The following is a 21,982-nucleotide window of genomic DNA, read 5'->3' as shown; positions in this document are numbered from 1 at the left end:
TATCTCGCATTATTAAAAAGAAGTAACATTAAAAATAAAAATGTGACCTAGTATAATTGTATGTTTGATTAGTGAAATAAAAATGTGACCTAGTATAATTGTCTACTAAAATTAAGTACATTTTTTAGAATATTTTACCGAATCTTATGTGACAAAATATAGTTTCTTTTATATAAATGAATTATGTAAATATTGTATTCATCCAATGTTTTTTTTTTGTAAATCAAGTATTGATATATGAAATTAACCAATTAATAAACAAAAATGTTATTGACCACGTCTCTCTGAAAAAAATAATATAAATATCACATTGGAATAAAATAACATATTATCTATTTCATGAAAATGTAAATGAAATGCTCACAATAATTCAGAGTAGAACTAGAGTGTTCTTAAATTCATCAAGTATTTTTATGAACTTAACTAATTATCGGAAAAATTATTGGATTGGTTTTAAACAACTCAGAGTAGAACTAGCGTGTTCTTAAATTCATCAAGTATTTTTATGAACTTAACTAATTATCAGAAAAATTATCGGATTGGTTTTAAACAACTCATCCGAATCATCCAAACCAATCTAATTTACGAGTGATGCGTTTATATTTCAAATTTCTAAATTTCCGAACTAGTTTATTATATAGTCAAGCATTCAAAAAAAGATGGTTTATAAGTTAAATTTGATGTGTTAATTTTTTGACTGCTTGACTTTGTACTAAATTCGAAAAATTATAAATTTGAAGGACTTGGTGAAAGAAGGCTAGAAAACCGTCAATGAAGAAACTTGTGTTAATGTGTTGAACTTAAGAATACCCTAGTTCTACTCTACATATATAATCTTTTCTAATACCAGAAAATCGTTCATGGAAATATAAGAACATGCTCAGTATAATTTCTGATCTATAATCTATTTCAAATTTTTTGTATAAAAATTGCAATGAGAACAACTACTTCTGTCGTTGTTATTTTTCTATTATTTTTTCATTTGCTTAATTTCTTGATTACAGTCACTGCACTTGTATGTTCTCTTTGAAGCATATATACTCGCTTCAATTTGTCGTTTGAATAACCTTGTAAAAAGTTTCTCATTTAATGAAATTATTTCAATTTTTGTTTAATAAGAGCAAATTACGTACGTGATCTTAAAGTATAACTCATCTATTTGATCTTTAAAATTTTAAAATTTATCATGTTGGTCCTTCACAAAAAAAAAAAAAAAAATGCTTTTTGACAAAATTTACTATCGATCCAACTAAGACATGCTTGGATAATTTTATAACATTGGGTGTGTTTGGATGCACTGAGAATAGTGTTATTTTAGAATAGCAGTGCTATTCTATTCTTCAGATCATCCAAACAAAATTGGACGCTATTTAGAACAGAGAGAATAGTGTTTTTTAATCAACCTCACCTACCTCTACCGTTAGAAAGAGAGAGAAGAAAAGGAAGATGGAGGTGACGAGAAAAACGCAGAGTATCGAAATAGCTAAAAAGGTTGTCGGTTTCGAAATCTCCACCTCATGACGAACAAATAGACCTCCGCTACTCCTCTCCTTTCTCTGGCCGCTCCTCCTCTCCAGGGCAGGGCAGCGCGTAGTATCGCGAGAAAAAGAAAAAAGAGAAGGACCGTCGCCTCCGCATGCCGCCTGCGCGAAGAAAAAGGGTCATCGCCTCCGTGCCGTCTGTGAAGAAGAACAAGGATCGTCGGTAAATCCCCTTCTCTGAATTATGATTTCGTAATTGTCAAACAATTCATTTTGATACATCTTTACCCCTGGGTTAGCCTTTGAATACAGTGTGCTTAAAGTGGTAGAATTTGATTAAGCCGTGTTGTTCCGAAAAAAATACCGTACTAAAAATAACAATAATGTTACTGGTTCTTACTGGTGCACAATTTACCTTAGGTGTCATTTCTTTTAACTTCTCACCATATTTTCTTTATTTTCAATTCTCTGCCTTATTCAAGCGAATCTTATTGCTCTCTTCAATCGAAGATGCACCACCTCCTCTTCTGTATGTGAACTCTGGCAAGGTACCATAAATATTTCTTCATTATTTTTTTGTTGAGTTTTTAACTGTTCTGCAACTGGATGTATCTTCATCAGTGATTTGGATCTTTCTAGATTTGGGTTGACTGGTTTGGGATTTAATTACACTTGGGTTTTGGTTGGATTGATGTCTCTGTAGTTAACTCAAGGCGTTATCCTGAGTATTGATAATGTTATATTTAAATAAATTTGTCCGGCTTCTGGTTTGGAATTGGAAGGACTTTTTTCTCGTAAGTTGGGTTGTCAGGTAGGGCTGCTAATGAGTCGAGCCGGCTCGCGAATCAATGAGTTGAGCGGCTCAATATTTCATAATGAATCGGACTCGAAACTAAAAAATGTCCTAACTCGACTCGGCTCGGCTCGGCTCGACTCGACTCGCGAGTCGGCTCGTGAGCCGGCTCATATTACATGTTAAAAAAAATGATCATTTAATTATTTTAAAAAAATGATTAAAGTGGGATAGAGATATTCTTGTGACTTTAAATTACATGTTGAAAAACTTTGATTATTTTTTAAAGAAATTTGAAAAAAATATCATTTTTTTAAAATAATTTCAAAATGCCGGCTCATATTACATGTTGAAAACTTTGAAATTTGAAAAAGAAAAAATTTGAAATCTGAAAAAATTTGAAATCTGAAAAAAAAATTGAAATATGAAAAATTTTGAAAAATTTGAAATCTGAAAAATTTGAAATCTGAAAAAATTTGAAATCTGAAAAAAAATTGAAATCTGAAAAAATTTGAAATTTGAAAAAATTTGAAATCTGAAAAATTTGAAATCTGAAAATTTTGAAATCTGAAAAAATTTGAAATCTGAAAAAATTTGAAATCTGAAAAAAAATTGAAATCTGAAAAAAATTTGAAATATGAAAAAATTGGAAGGTATGCCTCATGGCAAATGAAGATATACATGTATTACAAATTTGAAAAAACTCGTCTCTACATGTAAATTAATTAAACATGAGCATGAAGGTATGCCTCATAACAAATGAAGATATACATGTATTAAAAATATGAGTCGGCTCGTGAGCCGAGTCGAGTCGAGTCGAGCTTTTTCTTTCATGAGCCGAGTCGAGCTGAGCTTTTTATTTCAAAAATGAGCCGAGTTAAGAGCCGAATCATTGGGCTACAATTGACGAGCCGAGTCGAGTTTGAGCCGAATCTTAATCATTAGCAGCCCTATTGTCAAGTGCTCTATCAAGGTTATATTCACCTTTTACAAAACGATTTGTTTGTGTAATAAAAATCTGCCACAATCATATACTTCTTAGTATTAAAAATTTACTAAATGATTTGTTTTTTAATAGTTTCATATGATCTGATTATGAGGTTTTTTTGGTCAATTCAGATTTGATCACTAAAGGAGGTAGAGGCAAGCAAAGTCGGATCACCGCTTTAGACCAAATCGACTATCATCAAGCGATAATTTGAGCAAATTTAAGGTAATTATATGAACTCTCTTATTATTAGTTCTTTGTGATAGTTGACTCTTATTACTTGTAGTGATGGTAATTTAATTAAGACCTTGTAATTTGATCACCAGATCTATTGTCATGTAATTTGATATATAAGTTTGGTACAAGCATGTTGATTATTTGCCCACCTTCAATAATCTCCCTAGTTTCATAAATTGAATCCGTAAGAGCATCTACATCCGTGAAATTATTGGAGTTTCTAAATAACTGTTAACTAATTTTTAGAAATTTTGTCTCTGAAAATTTCTAAACCTCCACATCCCTAAAACTAAAATTAGAGTTTCTTAATTGCCACATCAGCAAATAAATTACAAGAGAGAAAAATTTTAGCGAATTATTTGGTCACGTCAGAGTTTATAAACGGTTTCTTATTAAGAAACTTTGGAGTAAAGTTGCTAAATAAGAAACTCATCTGCATCCCTGAAACTGGTTTAGAAACTGCCACATCAGATTAGAAACTCCAAGAGTTTCAGGGATGTAGATGCTCTAAGTCTTTCGGGACAACCTCCAAAGCAAAGGGGAAGAAAGGGAGTTCCCTAATGGAAGGTGAGGTGGGAGCTTCGAAGAGAGACGATAATTGGGAAATTGACGAGTCGCGCATCTTACTGAATGCATGTGAAGAGGTGCAATTATTGACGAATAAGAGAGACCTTAACTATTTCAGATTTATTAAACTATTTTTGTTCTAATGATTAGATTTTGTTTTCATACATTACTACAACTTAAACGATGACTGAAATATTTTCTTTAATTGTACTTTTTACTTGGTTAATTACTAGTTAGATATTTTTAATTGCCCTTTTAATTAACGCCATTTTTGTATTGTTTCTTTTCTATTTCATTTATTTTTTGTATTTTATATTTGCTCTTCTTTCTTCTGTCGTTATTTTGTGTAAATTAAAAAAAAAGCACATTTTGTGCCAAAGTTCAGTAGGCAATTGATCCATGTCAAATAAATTGAGAAAACAAATTTGAGTATTAGTAGATAAAATAATTGATGGAATAATTGATTTAGGTACTGGTATTAAATGAAAATAATTAATTTATTTAAAATGTAGGATTATGGAAAGAGAAAATATTTTGGAAAATATTTTTTGAACTATTTTTATTGCAATGGTAGGACTTTGCTTTCAAACAATTTCTAAAATTACAATCTTAAATGATGATTAATTTTTTTTTTATTGGAAGCTATAAATTTATGACGGTGATTATGGTAAAAATATGAGTTATTTGAACAATAAATAAGAAAGATAAGTTAGTTGCAAAGAAAATATATATAAATTAATAATACTATTCATTCCCTCCATTGTTATTCTCAATGTTCAATCCAAACAACATTTTCGCTATTCCGAATAGCATCACATCAACACTATTCTCACACTCTTCCAAAAGTCACTATTCTCATCTACTATTCTCAATGAATTTTTCAACAGAGTCAGGAGAAAGGAAATCGCGATAGTGAGTTGTGTGATTTTCTTTTTCAGCTATGCAAATTTTAAACAAAGTGGATTGCATCTTAATTTCTAAACAAAATGAGTTGTGTCTTACTTAATTTCTAAACCAAATGAGTTGCGCTTGCACAAAGTTCTTTTTCCTTGACTGCATTTGAGATTGGATTTGAGTTTAAGGTAGGAAAAATTGATTTCCAGGGTAGACAAAAATTAGTATCTGAAAACTGATTTTGGATTTTCAAAGTAAGACAGTTGCCCTACCCTGCATTGCATTGGATTCGCCACTAAGCAAAGGCAGATGAAGTGAAAGGTAGAAGTCTAACTTATCAGCTTAAGTCGTTGGATGAATGTATTGTTTTTAAATGTTAGCAACAATTTTCAAAATGATACAAGTTATAAAAAAAACGCATACGATAATGTCAAATATAGGAATTTATATATGAATTTATGGAGGTGCCTTTTCGAAAAGAGGAGGATCCAATTACACTATAAATTTATAGTGATACATCTTAACACTGTATTTTCATTAGTTATTTTTGTGATTTCAAAATCCAAACAGTTGATCCGAACTGCTCAACGTGATTTTCATATTAAAACGTGCTTGGAGATCAAATTTTACATTTTTTTTAAATTTATTACTATCAATTTAGAATTTTTGAAAATTATTATTTTTCGATAGTCCATAATTGTCTGAAAACAACAATTTTATACACAACTTAATATCAAGATGTATCACCATAAAATGATGTAATTAGATTCCTTTTATTTTTAAAATGACACCTTCATAAGTACTCATAAAAATATAATATCAAGCTGTATCACTATAATTTAGTGAATCCCTCTTTTTTCGAAATTTAGTACAAATTTAAGAACTTGTGCGTACATGATATATAAATTTTAAAGTCCAATTATAATGTTGTAATCCAAGCGTCATAAAGAATAAAATCTATTGACAAGTTAGTAGGAAGTTTAGACTGGTTAAACATTGTAAAATGGTTATTGTTGGTATGGTCGTAAATAAGTAGAGGTTCGTAGGTTATTTGGTCGAGATAGACCATCATGATTTTTTGTTTGTAGTTTAGGTTGAATTTTGATAGGCCTAGAATAATGAATTGTATTTGTATGAGAAGTGAGAAGTGAGAAGTGAGAAGTGAGAAGTGGGAAGTGGGAACACATCCTGAATTAACTCCTGCTTTTAAAATTTAAAATTTAGTTATTTATATTCAGAAACGATGCAGAAACTGAAAATATACTAGAAAAAGCCCGCCAGGCGCCAGACCTAAACAATTTCTGCGCGCTCAAAATATTTTCATCCCTCGCTCTCTGAATCGCTGAATCGCGATGGCTCTGACTCGCGATCTCTCTCTCGCGCTCGATGGTCTCTCTCTCTCTCTCACTGACTGACTCGCGATGGTCTCTCTCTCGCTCTCTGACTCCCTTTTGGCTGAGGCGGAGCCCCTTTTCAAAAACGAATTTGACCTCTCTCTCTCTCACTCGGGAAACTGGCCGAGCCCTCTCTCTCTCTCTCTGACTCAAAGCTGACCAGCGGCGCACCAAGCCTCTCTTGCATCTCACGGTAAATTTAATTCAACCCTAATTTATTGAAATCTAATTTACATGAATTCGTTGAATTCATCCCTAATTTATTCGTGAAATTAGGATAAATTGACTTGAACCCTAATTTACTTGAATTCATTGAATTATGATAATGAGGAGGGTTCAAATGCACCCAATTTTTTGTGCACCCAAATGCACCTTATCTTTCAAATCCTTTTTCTCCGTTTTCAAAGTCCGAATAGTCAATCCGAACCGTTAGATGCGATCTATATATTAAGATGTGCTTGGAGACCAAATTTTACATTTTTTGGAATTTTTTTACTATTTATTAAGCCACTTTGAAATCGCTGATTTTACATTTTCTGGACCATTGGATTAGTGTTTTTTCAAAGTGGCTTAATAAATAGTAAAAAAATTCCAAAAAAATGTAAAATTTGGTCTCCAAGCACATCTTAATACATAGATCGTATCTAACGGTTCGGATTGACTATTCGGACTTTGAAAACGGAGAAAAAGGATAGGGTGCATTTGAACCCTCCTCTATGATAATTGGTATGTTTTTTTGTTATGTTAAATTATACCCTATTAGCTAATGGGTTTGAATCTAATAAATTAATTGAATCCAATTCCCCGCAGAAATCCTGCCTCCGCCCTTGCCCCTCCTCCTCCTCCCCCCCCCCCCCCCCCCCCCCCCCCCCCCACCCCACACACACACACACCATTCCATGTCTCGCTTTACCTCTCCCGTGGGGGAAGGGTTAATCTCCGTGGACCGGTGGACCGATTCCAGCCAGGCTTACTTCCTCACCCACCTACACTCGGACCACACGCAAGGCCTCTCCGCTCACTGGTCACGCGGCCCCCTTTTCTGTTCTCCTATCACCGCCCGCTTCCTCCTCTCCAAGTTCAAAGGCTTTGACGCCTCTCTCATCAGAGATCTCGAGGTCGGCTCCACTCACACTTTCTCTCTCATCTCTCCGCTCAATGGTGGTGACGTTGAGGTTCGTGTCACCCCAATCGATGCAAATCATTGTCCAGGTTCGTATTGCACCGCACCCAAATTGGGCATTTCGTCGAACACTTTGGGTGTGCTATAGACTATGGAACTTGACCATGATCGAGATGGATTTAGCTTCTATCGTCAAATAGCATGCAAAATTCCTTATTTTGTTAATTTCAAGGGGCAGGGTTTTAGCTATGTTGGCAATTGCCTGATAAGGATTCAAAATAGCAAGTTGAAAAATTCAAGAAATAATTTCATTATCAGAAAGTTGATAATATTACTTCTACAGTTGTACCAATTATCCAAAGCAAGTACTGTACCAGACCAGACCTTGTGGTACATTACCAATTTATAGCTTTACCTTCTATTTCGACATTTTGGAACATCATACTAATTATTAGTACAGCAACACATTGCAATATGGTTACATATTTTTTCTTTGTTTAAATATTGAAGATGAGAAAACATGTTTTGCTTTTTCCTAGTACAGAAAATCAGGATAATATACTTGATTGATTCTTTCAAATGAATAAACAAACAGGAAGATGTTACGTATTGTATTAACACGTTGCGATGCTGATTTGTACTATTCCAAGTTTATAAAAGTTATTTGAAAGGAATGAATGTTTGTGTGGACAGGATCGGTAATGTACCTGTTTCAAGGTGAGTTAGGATGTGTACTTTATACAGGTGACTTTCGCTGGGAACTGACATCTGAGAGGGCAAAATTATCAAAGAGCACGCTCCTTGATGCACTCAATGGAGAGAAAGTGGATATCCTCTACTTGGACAACACTTACTGCAATCCATGCTTCTCCTTTCCCTCTCGTAAAGATGCAGCTCAGCAGGTTCATTACTATTTTCATTTTGCACAGCCTTCATACCTCAAACACTTACTAATTAAACTGTGATGCCATAATGTAGGTGGTTGATATAATACAAAAGCACCCTCATCATGAGGTTGTAATTGGAATCGATTCACTTGGCAAAGAACATCTCTTGCTTCACATATCAGAATCTCTCAAAACCAAGGTTAAATATTATGTCAACTCATTTTTTTTTTCCTTTCTCGGTTCTTGTTGTAATTTCATTCTACCCACATTTCTCTTCCATACAGATTTGGGTCTGGCCAGAGCGTTTAGAAATATTAGATCTTCTTGGACTTGATGAAATATTTACAACTGACACAAGCCAAACTCGAATTCGAGCCGTTCCACGATACAGCATAACACAGAATAACCTAGAATCTTTAAATACAATGTACCCTACAATTGCAATAATGCCAACTGGCCTTCCTTGGTCCCAAAATTCCCCTGAGAAGGGTGCATACACTGTGCGATACACTGCTCATTCCAGCTACTCAGAATTAGAAGAATTCATGAAGATTATAAGACCATCAATTGTTATTGGTATTGTTTCTTCATCCTTTTGCCTTATTAATCCAAAGCATCATTTTGCGGAGATGTGTGATGTTATCAGTTCTTCAACAAAAGGGCATAATCTGCATTTTAAAGTGATGAAGGGTTCACATGGATTCAAGGTGAGAAAGAAAGAAGGGAAAGGAAAGGTGCTTGCAAGTGTGCGAAGGAGTAGAGTTAATATTGTGAGAAAAGAGAGAAGGGGTGTGAAGATTGAGGAATGCGATGAGATTTGCACATCCGATTTTGAGGTCCAAATTGGGTCCGATTGGAGTTCATGAAACTGATTGTTCTTTTTGTGTTTAGTAATTGAATGATCCTTTTCTTTTTCTTAAAATAGTAACTGATTGAAACATTATCTAAGTTTTCAGTCTAACACATTTCTTACTTGCAAATCTGTGGATAATAGTGTTTAGTTAGTGTGCTTTTCTCAATGTCATAACAGATAATGGAGATAAAAATAGTGATAAAGAATTAATTGTTATATCAGATGTGGTAGGTACTGAAGGGGCTTTGATAGTCTATAAGAATATTAGTATATTAAATTGAAATGTTAATTATGAATTCTACAAAAAGGATGTATATCTAATTAGCTCCTAATTAATGACATATTGCATATGTAGTTATATACTAACCAAGACATTACATCAAACACCACATGTGCATCCTTATACACACACAATGTGCATTTTGAACTAAACTACAAATTGAAAAACTCATAAATCAACACTACAAAGAAAAAAAAAAACTTCAACTCTCAATTTCGTTAAATCTTTAAGTATCTAAACTATGTCCCTAATGATATACGAAGTCTGAGCAATCTCTGTAGAAACAAATGTAGATTAAACACATTTGGGAAGTTATAGTACAATCTAAGATGCTTCCAACTTGATTCATGCATTGTTATGTTATGGAATGAAATTGAGATGAGGTCGTTATCTCTGAGTTATAATTATGTCTGATCTTCATGGAAACCCAAATCTTAAAACAAAAATTGAACCGTGTATTTTAGCATCTAATGAAGTTAACAAGGGATGTTGTGGGGAACGGTATGCATTTAAGTGATGCCTTATTTTTTTTAGCTAGTATGCACAAAGCCACAAACTAATATGACGATAGAAAATTATATGAAAACTTAGAACTCATTGCTACTGCTCAGTGTATGGTTTTCTTGAGAACTTACCCGGCCAGGAAAGTAAATACCACCAACGGAGACCATAAAAACAGAGATAAAGAACCACCGTGTGAGAAATAAGATCTGAGAAGAACAAAAGCAGAGGGATAACGAAAATGTAGATCTGACGCACGCGGGAAAAGGGTAACTAAGGAAATTAGCAAAGTGAGCCCTCTTTTTCTTTCATTACATCACACATTTGTTATTTTACGAGGAATAGTAGCTATTCTAGCTATTCTCAAGTACATCCAAACGTACCCTGAGATGCGTAGTGAAGAGAGAGAGAGAGAGAGCGAAGAGATCAACCCAAAAATGACACTCATTTCCCACTCTTAATTCTTATACTTTCTCATTGATACCTTGTGGAACCTACTAATTATCTTCCTCAAAAGAAAAAATGAACCTACTATTAATAGTATTGTCCTTTTTTTGGCAATAATTAAAGGCAATTAAACCTCAGTTGGTTCTCAATTCTACAACCAACTTCAGTTTAAGCACTCATTTTGCTGTCATGCCCAATTTATCCATGATTGGACACCTAAAAACCAGTAAAAAAACAAACTGAAAAGCCATTTAAGTGCCACAATGGGTCAAACTAGTAAATTGGTGCAGTACAATATGATAACACTACCTGATCAACCAATAAAATGAATTTAGACATACCAAAAGCATGTTACAGAAAAATGCCATTATTTTTCCTTCAGTCGTAAAGTAAGCACAATTATACCATTACAATGTAAGAAAAAGAGAAAATATAAGCACCGATATCCCAATTGCATCCAACAAGAGCGGATTTGACATCCTTTATAGGAGCACTTGTTCTCTCTCTAAGTTATCTTGTAAGATTCATCTGCTCAGAAGCTGACACCTCAGCACTAAACCTTTTCAGTTGAACCAGGTCTGAAGAAGCTGTTCTTTTAGCCAGAAACGATTCGCTGAACTTGAGAGAATAGCCATTTGGAATCTGTCTTTGGGAAATCTACTTATTGGAAGAAGAGCGATTGTTGGGCGAAAGAACGCTTGAATCGGAAGAGACACACCTCATCCTGTCCGAGTTACGCCGTCCCTTCTTTGCGACTGATTGGAAAATGGTGGATTCGGTTGATGATCGCAGGGAGATTTCGGCCGGATCTTAAAGTAGGTTTCGCTGATTGAGAGGAGAAAGATGATGGGTCCGGATCCTAGAGTAACTTGAGTTTGGATCGTAACCGTCAGATCAGAATTCCGGATCAATCTGATTCAAGCTTGAAACGCACGTTGGTACTTTGGGATTCGTGCTGGTATATAACGAACGGACTGGATTCAAACTCAAAAAATGAGGTACTTCAGGTGATATGAATTCCCGGTTATAAACAGGCTGACCTTTTCGGCTGTCGTCTGTCGATTAGAATTTATTGGCCAGCTGTTACTTTTATTTTGGCATTTAGATGGACTATTATTTCTTTTTCTCGGATCTCTATTTACTGTTTTCAATTAATATTAACAATAAATTAATTAAGCATATGTATTATATATTTCAGAAGTTAAAAACGAAAACTTGTATAAATTTATCAGAAGTCGTGTTTGATGTTGTACAAATAAATTATTTTACAATTAACATCGAACATTGAAAAATTTTCACTTGTGGCTTTTAGCATTTTATAATTAATTGTATTTTGTCCATGACATGACTTATTAATACAATATTTTTTAATTAGAAAAATACATAGTCGTGTTTCGGGTTTAGGATTTAGACCTTTTTTTTAAGGTTACGAAATTACTTACCTTTTTAATGAGAAAACTATAGCTCAAGGTAAAAAAAAAAACCTGTTTCCAGGTCCTGCCACAGCTTATTCCACAATTAAAGAATTGGATAGGTTAATTCAAACTAATTATTTTTGGTATAATTTAGTTCAGTTATGTTCCACAGGACAAAAAAAAATACTTTGATTGCAAGAAAATTATGCTCTGTGAAAAATAAATGCTGACTTCGGTTTTATTGCTAAATGGAAAAAATTCTCCTGTTGTTGTTGTCCAAAGCACACTATAACTTGGGTGCAAATGGATCGGATATGGTTTTACCACTATCCAAAACCATATCCGATCCGTTTGCACACCTACAGAATAACTAGTCAAACATGTCTTTTGCAAATCCTTGTAATATTTTCTTGGGAATTAATGTAATTATTAAGATTATTAAAAATAACAAATATTGCATTACATCAACATTACATACAAACTATCTGTACATATTGTATACGACCAGAAAAAAGAAGAAAAATTGTTTTCCATCAGAAAGGCTAACAAGGGTCACTCTTCCTTGCCAAAAGGCTTTTACCAACAAAAGGTTTATTTTGCATTGTAGGATACCATCATGTTGTATTGTCTTCTCATAACATGCATTTAGTAAAGTACAAAGAATGCAGTACCATCATGTATTTGGTAAAACCTAGACTGTTAAGCATAACTTCACTTCGAAACCCCATAAACATAAATTAATAAGAAGATGACAAAAGATATAAATTTTAAGCATGCACTAACAGACCAAGCATAAACCCAGGTCAGAGAGACTTTTAAGATAGAATTTCAAGTAAAAAATATGTGCAAGTTGAAGTCCAGGTAGAGCCTGACAGAATCATGATCCCTTTATACACAATTAGCCATGAATTTTACACACAAGTGCAACTAAGATTCCCTTTTCTCAACTAATACCTTGCTCCAGGGTGCATAACCCATTTATACACCATGGATATTATATGGAATGCTAAGATTTCATTCAAAAAATTATGATAAACAATTATTCTACAGAAGCTGGAATATATCCGTATTTGAGAATGTTGTAATGGAGGCTACTTCATTTATTGACATTGTTGCCAACTCTCAGTTAAATCAAACATAAAAACATATATATCATTTTAAACGCAGTTGGACAATTGCTGAGAGGTTGCTCCAGTAGATTACATCCCCAAATTAGTAAGATACTAATATATTGTAGACATAAATGCGAGGTGATATATTTTTCATGAATTTTCAAAGTGATCATCCATACTAATCATATCCAACAGTATTGGAAATATTTGCATTTTTGCCTGTACAGATAGGTTGCAGCACACGTGCGAGGGGAGGAGTGTTAGCTCTGTAAGCACCTATGAATCTATGATAGAAGTCAAAGGATTACAAAATGTTACAAAGATAACCAATGAATCCACTTGTTCCACAAATTAGGAATTGTTGTAAGGCTATTGGAGAGGGGAGAGGGGAGAGGGGAGGCAGCAACAGGCACTGAAGTAACAATTTGATTACACCAGTATGATTAGAAAATTCAAATTCATATTTAGTTAAAAGCTCTGTATTGAGCAACAGTTATGATGTGGCGCCCAGCTTGAGGGACTGTATGCCATGTCACTAGTCCCAGATTAGAAGAGGTGAATGAATATGTTATTATTAAGTTAATTGGAATCGGAAATAGATAGCAAAATAATGGTCAGACAGAACTAAATGAGTCTCTGCCCTTTGAACTCGGGTACTACCCAAGGTCAGTTGGAACTAAAAAACCTAGCAAATTCCCCCAACCTTTGAACTCGTGACTAAACAAAGCAAGTAAACAGTCTATGCCTATCACCTTATGTGTATTGTGTGGGGTTTGGAAGAGGGGGGCGGGGGGGGGGGGGGGGGGGGGGGGGGGGTGTTCAATATGGAGCCCCTACATGTGCACATGTTAGTTGTAGCTTGTATTGCATAGAATGCATCTCCTAAATTATAGAAATATACCCCTTGATTTGTTGATTGTCCCACAATTTACCAACTCACCATTTCCCAGAAAAGCAAGTAAAGCAAACACCATATGTTCACTCCCTACCACTTTCTCAATATCCTTCCATTTAATGGGCTAACAACATAGCCGAGTTAATCATCGAGTAATAAAAAATTAGAAATTACCAGTGCAGACATGTAGAATTTCCTTGTAGATACATGGTGTACAAATCTCCCTTTGTTTCATGTTACCATGCTCTCAAATCAGCCAAGTTTACTGAAAGCACCAACATATTTTATATTTCAACTAAACATTGTCCAAAAGCATCTGATAAACCCTGTTGTAGGGGGTATCTAATAAACAACTTATCTAAATAAGATCCCAATAATATAGCACACCATAGATAGATGAAAAGACCCTTCTTGCTTCTTTATCCAATAATACAAAATGTTATTTTAAACCAACCAATGAGAAGTAACTCTCTCCAACAATTAACTTCTTTGATAACCATGCAGTTGCTTCTCACAGCCTATATCAGCCTCCTTGTATCTGTGTAATAGAAGATAGAGATCCCATACGGCCTATATCTGCCTCCTTGTATCTGTGTAATAGAAGATAGATCCCATATGATCACGGAGGGGCAATAGTGTAGAAACCATGAAATGGCGGCTTAATACCCGCCTGAAGATTTCAAATCTCCCAATAACCAAATTTAATTCAAACATAACACAGATAATAACAACCCAAAAAACTGGCTAATGAGGCACTAGCTTTACTCTCCCCATCCTATAGTTCAACAATATTACAAAAACACCAAGTACTAAAAAATTGAATTTGGTTATGCAAGGATTGCAGTACAGTGAGCGGTAAGAGTCTGGTAACACAAAATTGAAATCCTCAGTTACAATTCATTTCAAATTCAAGGGGTTTTGGTCAGAAATAAACTGCAAAATTACAACCAAGAAACCCCAATCCCTCGTGTAATGGTTAAAACCATGTATTGTAAACCCTTTCTTCATCTCTATTGTAAAGCCTTTCTTCTCCATTTGAAACTCTTCTAATCACCAGTGGGACCACTAATTCCCCTTCTCCTTATTCAAATTGCTGATTTGCCTCTGAATTTTGGATAACTGGGCTCGCTTTCAGATTGCTTAACTGGCTTTGTCGCCAACAGCATCTTACCGAATGAATTTTTACTTTCCAATGTTGAAAAGGATGTAAGAACAAGCTCGTACAGCAATCCTTGCCTAGGAGAACTAAGTCTTGGTCGTCAAAATGCAGTAAAATGCAATTTGTTGCCAGTAAAATACATGGTGCTTTCATAATATCAACTATACCAGGTTGCGAATAGAATATGCCTTACATAAAAGACGTGTGATTACATACCTCAGTAGTATGAACCAGAGCCAGCACCACCTAAACCTCGGCTAGGATAAAAGGAAGGGTACGAGTTGCCAGAAGCCTACCAGAGAAATGAGTTAAAGATAAGTAACCAACAGTATTAGATGATACATACATCTCGAAAGGGTAGGGGGGAGTGCACATAGAAAAACTTACATCAGAACCCCGAGACAGGTACTCTCCAGCTAAGCCTGACGAGTACATACCACCAACATCATTGCCCCGAGCTGACCCTACATCAAGATCAGTGCAGTCTGAATTTATTAGGAAAACTAAAACCTAGAGCAATAAACAGTAAGGTGTACTGGAACAGCATTGGCACAAACATGATCCATATTAAAGCTGGAAAAAAATGACAAGACACAATTAGTGTACCTCCAGGATAGCTCAAGCCTTGATTTCTCCCACCATATAAACTACCAGACATTGCTGTGCGGCTGCTTCCCGAACCAGCTCCATATCCTGTGGGTCCCCTTCCAAGCCTTGACCAATAAAAACAATTTAGAAAACTAAAGCAAAAGAAAAAAAAAAGTTGAATCAGGAAAACTCAGTTTGTTTCAGAATATATACCTGTCACTGTAAGAATCCGCATAGTGATTGGACGTGGAACCTGGTGCATAGTCCAAGCGAGTTCTTGAATTACGTCCTGCATCTCCATTGCGTGGTGCATCATCCTTCGTAAAATAAACAAAAAATAGTTAATAACTGAATGTTTAAACCCAACAATACAGTCCCAGAGTCATTTTTCATTTTGTCAATGCATAGTTGCAATTAGCCAAAGTTAAGTGCAAACATTCATGTGAAAGAAAAAAAAATTACAATGTCAGAATAAGGGCGCTTGCTCCCATAAACAGAATCATAATCCCGGCCGCCTCGTGCAGGTGGGCCACGCTCAACAGGCCTTTCTTCGTGCTTCCTGTAATCATCATCCAAATAAGGTCTCCTTTCGGAGCCACCACGGGAAGAGCCACGAGGTGCCATATCTGCATAAGAACTGGGAGGGGGTGCACGGTAGTCATCCTCGTAGGAAGGACGCCTGGAAGGTAGGACCCGCGAGCTGGGGTAGTCTGGGGCTCTTTCCCTTCTAGGAGGTGGTGGAGGTGGAGGAGGTAATTCATGCCTTGAGTAGTCCCTTTCTCGATCTCTTTCCCTCTCCCTCTTTAATGAGCTCTTAGGATGCACTGGTGCTGTGATAAACAAAAAGAATTAACTGATTAATGAAGGAACTAATTGATCAATGAGGGATTGCAGTATTTTAAAAATTGTAGACTAACAACATTAGCAAGAACAAGGACAATGAAGTACAACAAGAATAAAGAAGATAATAGTTTCATGATTGAATTAGGATAATTGAGGTTACATCCTGGTGTATAAACTTCAATGAAAATCCCTAATAAACGACGATCCTTATATTGTCTAAAAAAAAGCAGAATAACAGGACCAACCTATTCCTTGATACCAGTACTTTCATAGTTGTACCAGTAAAAAAGCAGGTCATAGTAGAGATCGTTACTCGTTAGTTCATTCTTATAGAATAGTACACATTCCTAGTATTTCTACCAACAAAGATAGAAAGAAAAGAGTACCAGGTCTCCTGACTGGAGGAAGTGGAGGTGGGGGGGGCAACCGCTCATGCCTAGGCCTAGGTGGAGGTGGTGGTGGTAGAGGCCGAACTCTAGGTCTCTCTGACACGGTAACCAGAGGACGTCTGTCCCGGCCACTACTCACGACTCTTCTAATTACCCTTGAAGAGCTACTACTAGGCAGTGGGGCCACACGGAAAGGTGCACGCATCCCCATGGGTCTTGTCGGGCGGAGGGGTATTCTACGTGGCGGGGGAGGCAGTGCGCGTGGGGCTAGCCGCACTCGATCCATACGAGACAGCATGGGACGGACTCTGGGGTTCATGTGCAACATAGACATAGAGCTACTGCTTCGTCTTGGTCTCGATTCTTTCTTTGTTGGCCTTGACAGTCTTGCCCTCAACTTTACCTGGCATTTTTGTTACATTTTAATTAACACATTTGAAACCATACATCCAAACAAAATACTAAATATGGAGAAACAATTACCTTTTTATCGCCGTCAGTGAGCTCAACATCATTAATTCCATCAACACATGCTAGAGCATTATCATGTGTGTCAAATGTCACAAAACCAAAATCCCTTCTCTTAGCACCAGGCATGTTGCGTGCAAGTTCAATTTTCTCAATAGACCCGTAATGTCTGAGGTACTTACGGATCTTGTCTTCGTCCCATGCAGGGGGAAGATGATCAATGAAAAGCGTGGTCACCTGATATTGACAAAAATTTATATAAAATATGAAAGATGGTACATTGCTGGTACCAAAATGGTAACTCCCTGATTTTTTGAGTTCAGGTGGGAAAGGAAACTATTTCTATATATAATCAAGATAAGTCCAATATAAATTTTGTGCAAGATTTCCTCTTTCTGTTTTTTGATTTGCAACTTCAATGAACTATGATAATAGTTGTGACGAGGAGGAATATTGACAACCAAATTTATTATAAAACTGTGACAACCAGAACCAAAATTTATCAAAATTGAAAAGTAAAATTATAGACTTGTTCCTTATCATTTAGAAAGACAATGAATCAAATTTGATGCAATTTGGGAAGCAATTAAACACTGATCAAGTGCCGATAAAACTGAGACGTTAATTTTCCAAATCACACAATGGATGACCAATTGGTTCCCAGATTGAACCAAATTTAACACATGGCCTGTCTAAACAATAGATAACATATTTACAAATTAAGGTATTTAACTTTAATAAGTGCCATAACTCAAAAGCATATCAAAACCAAAGTCAGATTAGGTACAGACTAACATATACACAAACAAAAGTGAACACACAATCTGACCTGAGCCATGATCTCTTCATCCAGCTCCCTGAAAGAGTCCGAGAAGGCGACTTTAGGGGCACGATCAGACCCGAGTTTGACATCTCTTTTCTGAAGGCGCTTAAGTGCATCCATGGCCTCATTTCTGGAAGAGAACTCTAAAAAAGCAAAGCCTCGGTTCATGCCCTCATTGCGTGGGTCCTCTACCAGCTTCAGATCTTCAAAATTTTCCACCCCGAATCCCTTCAGAGTTTCCTTCAACTGCGTTTTTATAGCAGTGTTTTTAAATAAGAACAGTAAACCTAGCTAAATTCACAAAAGAAACTAAAGTAGAAGAAGCAATCTTACATGTTCCTTGGTCCAGGTCTTGCAGATGTTGCCCACAAAAAGGGTGTCATTGTCATGACTCGGTGCCAAACCACATCTTCTACCGCAGATCTATTAATTAAATGACAGAAAGATTATTGAAGAAAACAAGCAGGTTTCACAGGTAAAACCAATGCATACTGAGAAAAACAAAACACCAACTGCGAGGGCATCTGCTTTTTATTATTTAGCTTTAAATCAATATTAAAAAGTCAGTGATTATCGATCATAGTATTTTTTTTCCCATTTGAGGCTCTGTTTTAAGGATTGTGTCCGGCTTAATGGAGTTCAAACATAAAATTTCCAGCCATGACACTAGCAGTAAATAAACAAAATAGTGAGCATACCAGAGGGTTCTTGAACTCAGAGACGACCCGTCTTGCCTGATCGACAGTGGCAAACCTCAGAAAGGCAAACCCCTTATTCTTTTTCGTGATGGGGTTAGTCAACAACCTAACCTCCTTCAATTCACCAGCCTCAGAAAATACCTTTCTGATATCACTTTCAGTTGCATCTTTATCCAAACCACCTACAAACACCTCAAACTCCTTCCTCTTCCGATGCTCCTTCAACACCTCACGTTGTGCTTTTCGATCATCCTCTTCTTCATCATCTTCAGGCTCTGACGCATTGCCATCATCTAGTTCATCATCTCTGATTTCATCCTCGATCAGTTCTACTTCTTCTTCTTCTCCTTCTGACAATTCATGTTCTTCTCCTTCGTCTACCTGAGATTTGCAGTTTTTTTTTCCTTCTATTATCAAGGGGTAATGACCAGGTAAAGCACAGATGGAAAGCATCGGATTTAGATCCAGTACAGTGCAAGTATGTACTATACCTCAATCTCCTCTTCCATGAGGACTTCACTGTCATGAAGCTCCTCAGGCTCGTAGTCAACAGCAGTTGAGTCTTCTTCCGGTTCGTATTCTTCTTCTAAATCCAATTGCTCCTCTTTGTGCTCTTCCTTCTCATCGTCAGTTTCAGCTTTTCTCTCTTTTTCCTCTATATGATGCAAAATATTTTGTAGGATTATTTTCCAAAATAATTAAGATAAACCATATGAGATCATCAACACCAGATTCCAAATCAGAAACATGCATACCCCTGAGAGTCAATGTTCTGTTTATTCAACTTTATTTATTTATTAAGCACCAGCTGTAAGTTCAAAAAGAAGGGGTTTGATTAGAGAAGAGATCATACTTGAGTCCTCCGAATATCCATTATCAGTTGAATTGAACTTTTCAGAGTGCCTCTCCTCTTTATTTGTCTCATTCATTGCCTCCTTTTTTGAATCTGATCTCACCTCAACTGTCAAAACAAAAGAAGTACATAAAAAAGTCAAAATAAATACTTATTAAGAACGAAAATCGCATGGAATGACAGATACATACAAATTTGCATATAAAAGCAATCTCCCAAAATACAATTCCAAGAAATCCAACCAACTGGGAGGTTGCGGTGACCAAATTCCAAAAGTTTGTTACAACTCAAACAAAGTAACGCAAGTCTTTGTGTAGACAAACAAAATGACAGCCTTTTTAATTATAAATCAAAAGGGATAAATAACAAAAGTTTAAACAACCTGAAGATTTCTCAGGCGTGCTAGCAGTAGCATCCTTGGGTGAGACAGTTTCCTCGTAAGGCAGCTTCTCGTCCTTCATCTCATCATCCAATTTCAATTTCTCGCCGTTGACCTCCGCCGGGCGAACAAGTCTTCTCGTTCCTTTTCTCCCAGGACCAGACGTTGACTTCCTCGCCGATTTCGGTGGCATCACGAATTTTGTAAACCGACTTCAGAATGCAAGAAAGAGAACACAGAGGCGATAACTGCTATCCCGAAATTATGTAAAACCCCGTTTTGTGTAGAGAACAAGGACGAGACTTGCTACCTAGGGTTTGTTTGTAAAGAGAGGAGAAAACTGTGCCTTTTTAACTAGTACTTTGCTATTTTTGTACGGACATAGAGAGGAGAAAGCATCTCTGCGGTACCGCAGCGTAGAATGCTCCCAGCCGAGTCAAAATTATCTTGAAGACTATCGGGATTATTGGAGAGTTCCTTGAAGATTCGTGCATAATAAAATGAACGGTTATGATTTAATTCTAAACGGCCAGGTATTGGATATGAAACCACGAGGAGTGGGGATGCCGGATTTATATTTTGTCTGCTCTTGGAGCACCGCCAGCGCAGGGATGATTTTATCATGGGAAACCTGGAGTGCGTATTCTCTGAGATATCTCAACTTTTGCGTGACCGACGTGTCCGGTGCCTATTCGGGGGTAGCCAAGGGGCCAGTATTATTTGAGCTTCGAGATTCGTGTAGAACGTATTTGAACGGTTTAGATTTTCCAAAAGGTCACGCAAAATATGAGATATCTCAGAGGACGCGAATTCGTAAACCTGTGCCCTTGCATATCTTGACAATCTTGATATTGAAGGTAAAAAATAAAATAAAAAAATTAGTATGTTATTTAAGGAATGCTATTTGTTATGCCTATGGTAATTATTTTTAGAGGTCGCTGAATTTTGTCCAACATAGACATGTAATAGTTGAACTTTGATTTATTTCTTTAATTAGAGCCACTTAACTTGGATTTTTTTTATATAATTTAATGAACGCAACTTCAAATCCAATAAACAATTAAATATATATTTAGAATATTATTAATTACTTGATGCTGATTTGAGATCTATTATGGTCTGCTTCTAATTTTGTAAAACGAGGTGAATGCCTGAATGAAAAAAAAAAAAAGGACATCTAATTTTTTAATTTTAATTTTAGAAGATGAATAGAAACGAAAGAAGGACAGCAAAAATAATCGCTTTACTTATTATTTTAAGGTTTTTTCTCCCCCATTTTATAAAGTATCAAACTTAATTAACGATCTCTCAATTTTTAGCAGGTTAAATGTTGGACTGATATTAAAAATAATAAACTATTTTTGATGTTCCCTTTTATTTTTTTTACCCATAGAAGTCTAAATTTTATAAAGTATCAAACTTAATTGAGGATCTCCCAATTTTTAGCAGGTTAAATGTTGGACTGATATTAAAAAATAATAAACTATTTTTGATGTTCCTTTTCATTTTTTTATGCATAGAATAAATTTATTTAGACACGTGTTCGTTTCGCTTATTTGATTGTCAAATACTCGATTTTCAGATCAGTCTTGATTTATTTTTATTTTTTAAATATCATTTAAGAAAAAAAATATTGATTGATAATTGTTTGCCATGTCTTCATTTCATTCCATTTTTTTATATCATTTAAGGAATGTTATTTGTCATTTAATGATCTCATTTAAGTAAACATGGTTATATTTTATTCAAGATATGTTCCATTCCAAATTAATATATATATATACATAATACATTACATTTGTTGTCGCTACTATATATTTAATTATTAATTAAATAAGTTGAATCTTATCAGCCTAAAATACGATAATAATTAATATTGACAAATTTAACATGTTTTGAAGCGTTCAAAAAAGAG

The 21,982-nt window shown here is 35.5% G+C and overlaps 3 protein-coding genes across 4 annotated transcripts in view; 1 reads left to right on the top strand and 2 right to left on the bottom strand.

Annotated features, from left to right (window-relative positions):
- Nucleotides 1–11,103, bottom strand: part of LOC144543733 (translation elongation factor Ts (EF-Ts)) — a 31,203-nt gene extending 20,100 nt beyond the window's left edge. The window contains exon 1 of the mRNA XM_078292109.1: nucleotides 10,886–11,103. The gene's annotated coding sequence lies outside the window, so the exon portion shown is untranslated. The remainder of the gene's footprint in view (nucleotides 1–10,885) is intronic.
- Nucleotides 7,239–9,366, top strand: LOC144543732 (DNA repair metallo-beta-lactamase family protein). Its single transcript, XM_078292107.1, has 5 exons — nucleotides 7,239–7,566; nucleotides 8,171–8,379; nucleotides 8,456–8,563; nucleotides 8,649–8,940; nucleotides 9,046–9,366. Exons 1-5 carry the CDS (start codon nucleotides 7,254–7,256, stop codon nucleotides 9,228–9,230), a joined length of 1,107 nt encoding a protein of 368 aa, XP_078148233.1. The 5' UTR covers nucleotides 7,239–7,253; the 3' UTR covers nucleotides 9,231–9,366.
- Nucleotides 11,104–14,131: 3,028 nt separating the features above from the next.
- Nucleotides 14,132–20,507, bottom strand: LOC144543731 (RNA-binding (RRM/RBD/RNP motifs) family protein). Of its 2 annotated transcripts, none has more exons than XM_078292105.1 (14): nucleotides 20,071–20,507; nucleotides 19,689–19,796; nucleotides 19,327–19,490; nucleotides 18,836–19,216; nucleotides 18,471–18,560; nucleotides 18,144–18,383; nucleotides 17,330–17,551; nucleotides 16,844–17,249; nucleotides 16,077–16,444; nucleotides 15,828–15,931; nucleotides 15,633–15,739; nucleotides 15,414–15,490; nucleotides 15,243–15,318; nucleotides 14,132–14,457 (listed from the first exon to the last, which is right to left on the bottom strand). In XM_078292105.1, exons 1-13 carry the CDS (start codon nucleotides 20,258–20,260, stop codon nucleotides 15,244–15,246), a joined length of 2,532 nt encoding a protein of 843 aa, XP_078148231.1. In that variant the 5' UTR covers nucleotides 20,261–20,507; the 3' UTR covers nucleotides 14,132–14,457; nucleotide 15,243. The 2 variants fall into 2 exon arrangements, with proteins under 2 accessions (XP_078148231.1, XP_078148232.1); XM_078292106.1 differs by having other exon boundaries at nucleotides 15,414–15,484.
- Between the last annotated feature and the right edge of the window lie 1,475 nt (nucleotides 20,508–21,982).

This window comes from Carex rostrata, chromosome 25 (genome assembly GCF_964058835.1).
Source record: "Carex rostrata chromosome 25, lpCarRost1.2, whole genome shotgun sequence".
Classification (NCBI taxonomy): domain Eukaryota; kingdom Viridiplantae; phylum Streptophyta; class Magnoliopsida; order Poales; family Cyperaceae; genus Carex; species Carex rostrata.
This window is presented reverse-complemented; position numbering and strand designations above follow the sequence as displayed.

Coding starts and splice junctions, on each gene's coding strand:
- LOC144543732 (XM_078292107.1), top strand. CDS start 7,254: ATGTCTCGCTTTACCTCTCCCGTGGGGGAAGGGTTAATCTCCGTGGAC. Junction 7,567..8,170: donor CGATGCAAATCATTGTCCAG/GTTCGTATTGCA, acceptor TTGTGTGGACAG/GATCGGTAATGTACCTGTTT. Junction 8,380..8,455: donor GTAAAGATGCAGCTCAGCAG/GTTCATTACTAT, acceptor GCCATAATGTAG/GTGGTTGATATAATACAAAA.
- LOC144543731 (XM_078292105.1), bottom strand. CDS start 20,260: ATGCCACCGAAATCGGCGAGGAAGTCAACGTCTGGTCCTGGGAGAAAA. Junction 15,491..15,632: donor AGGCTTGAGCTATCCTGGAG/GTACACTAATTG, acceptor ATCTTGATGTAG/GGTCAGCTCGGGGCAATGAT. Junction 15,319..15,413: donor ACCTGTCTCGGGGTTCTGAT/GTAAGTTTTTCT, acceptor TTTCTCTGGTAG/GCTTCTGGCAACTCGTACCC.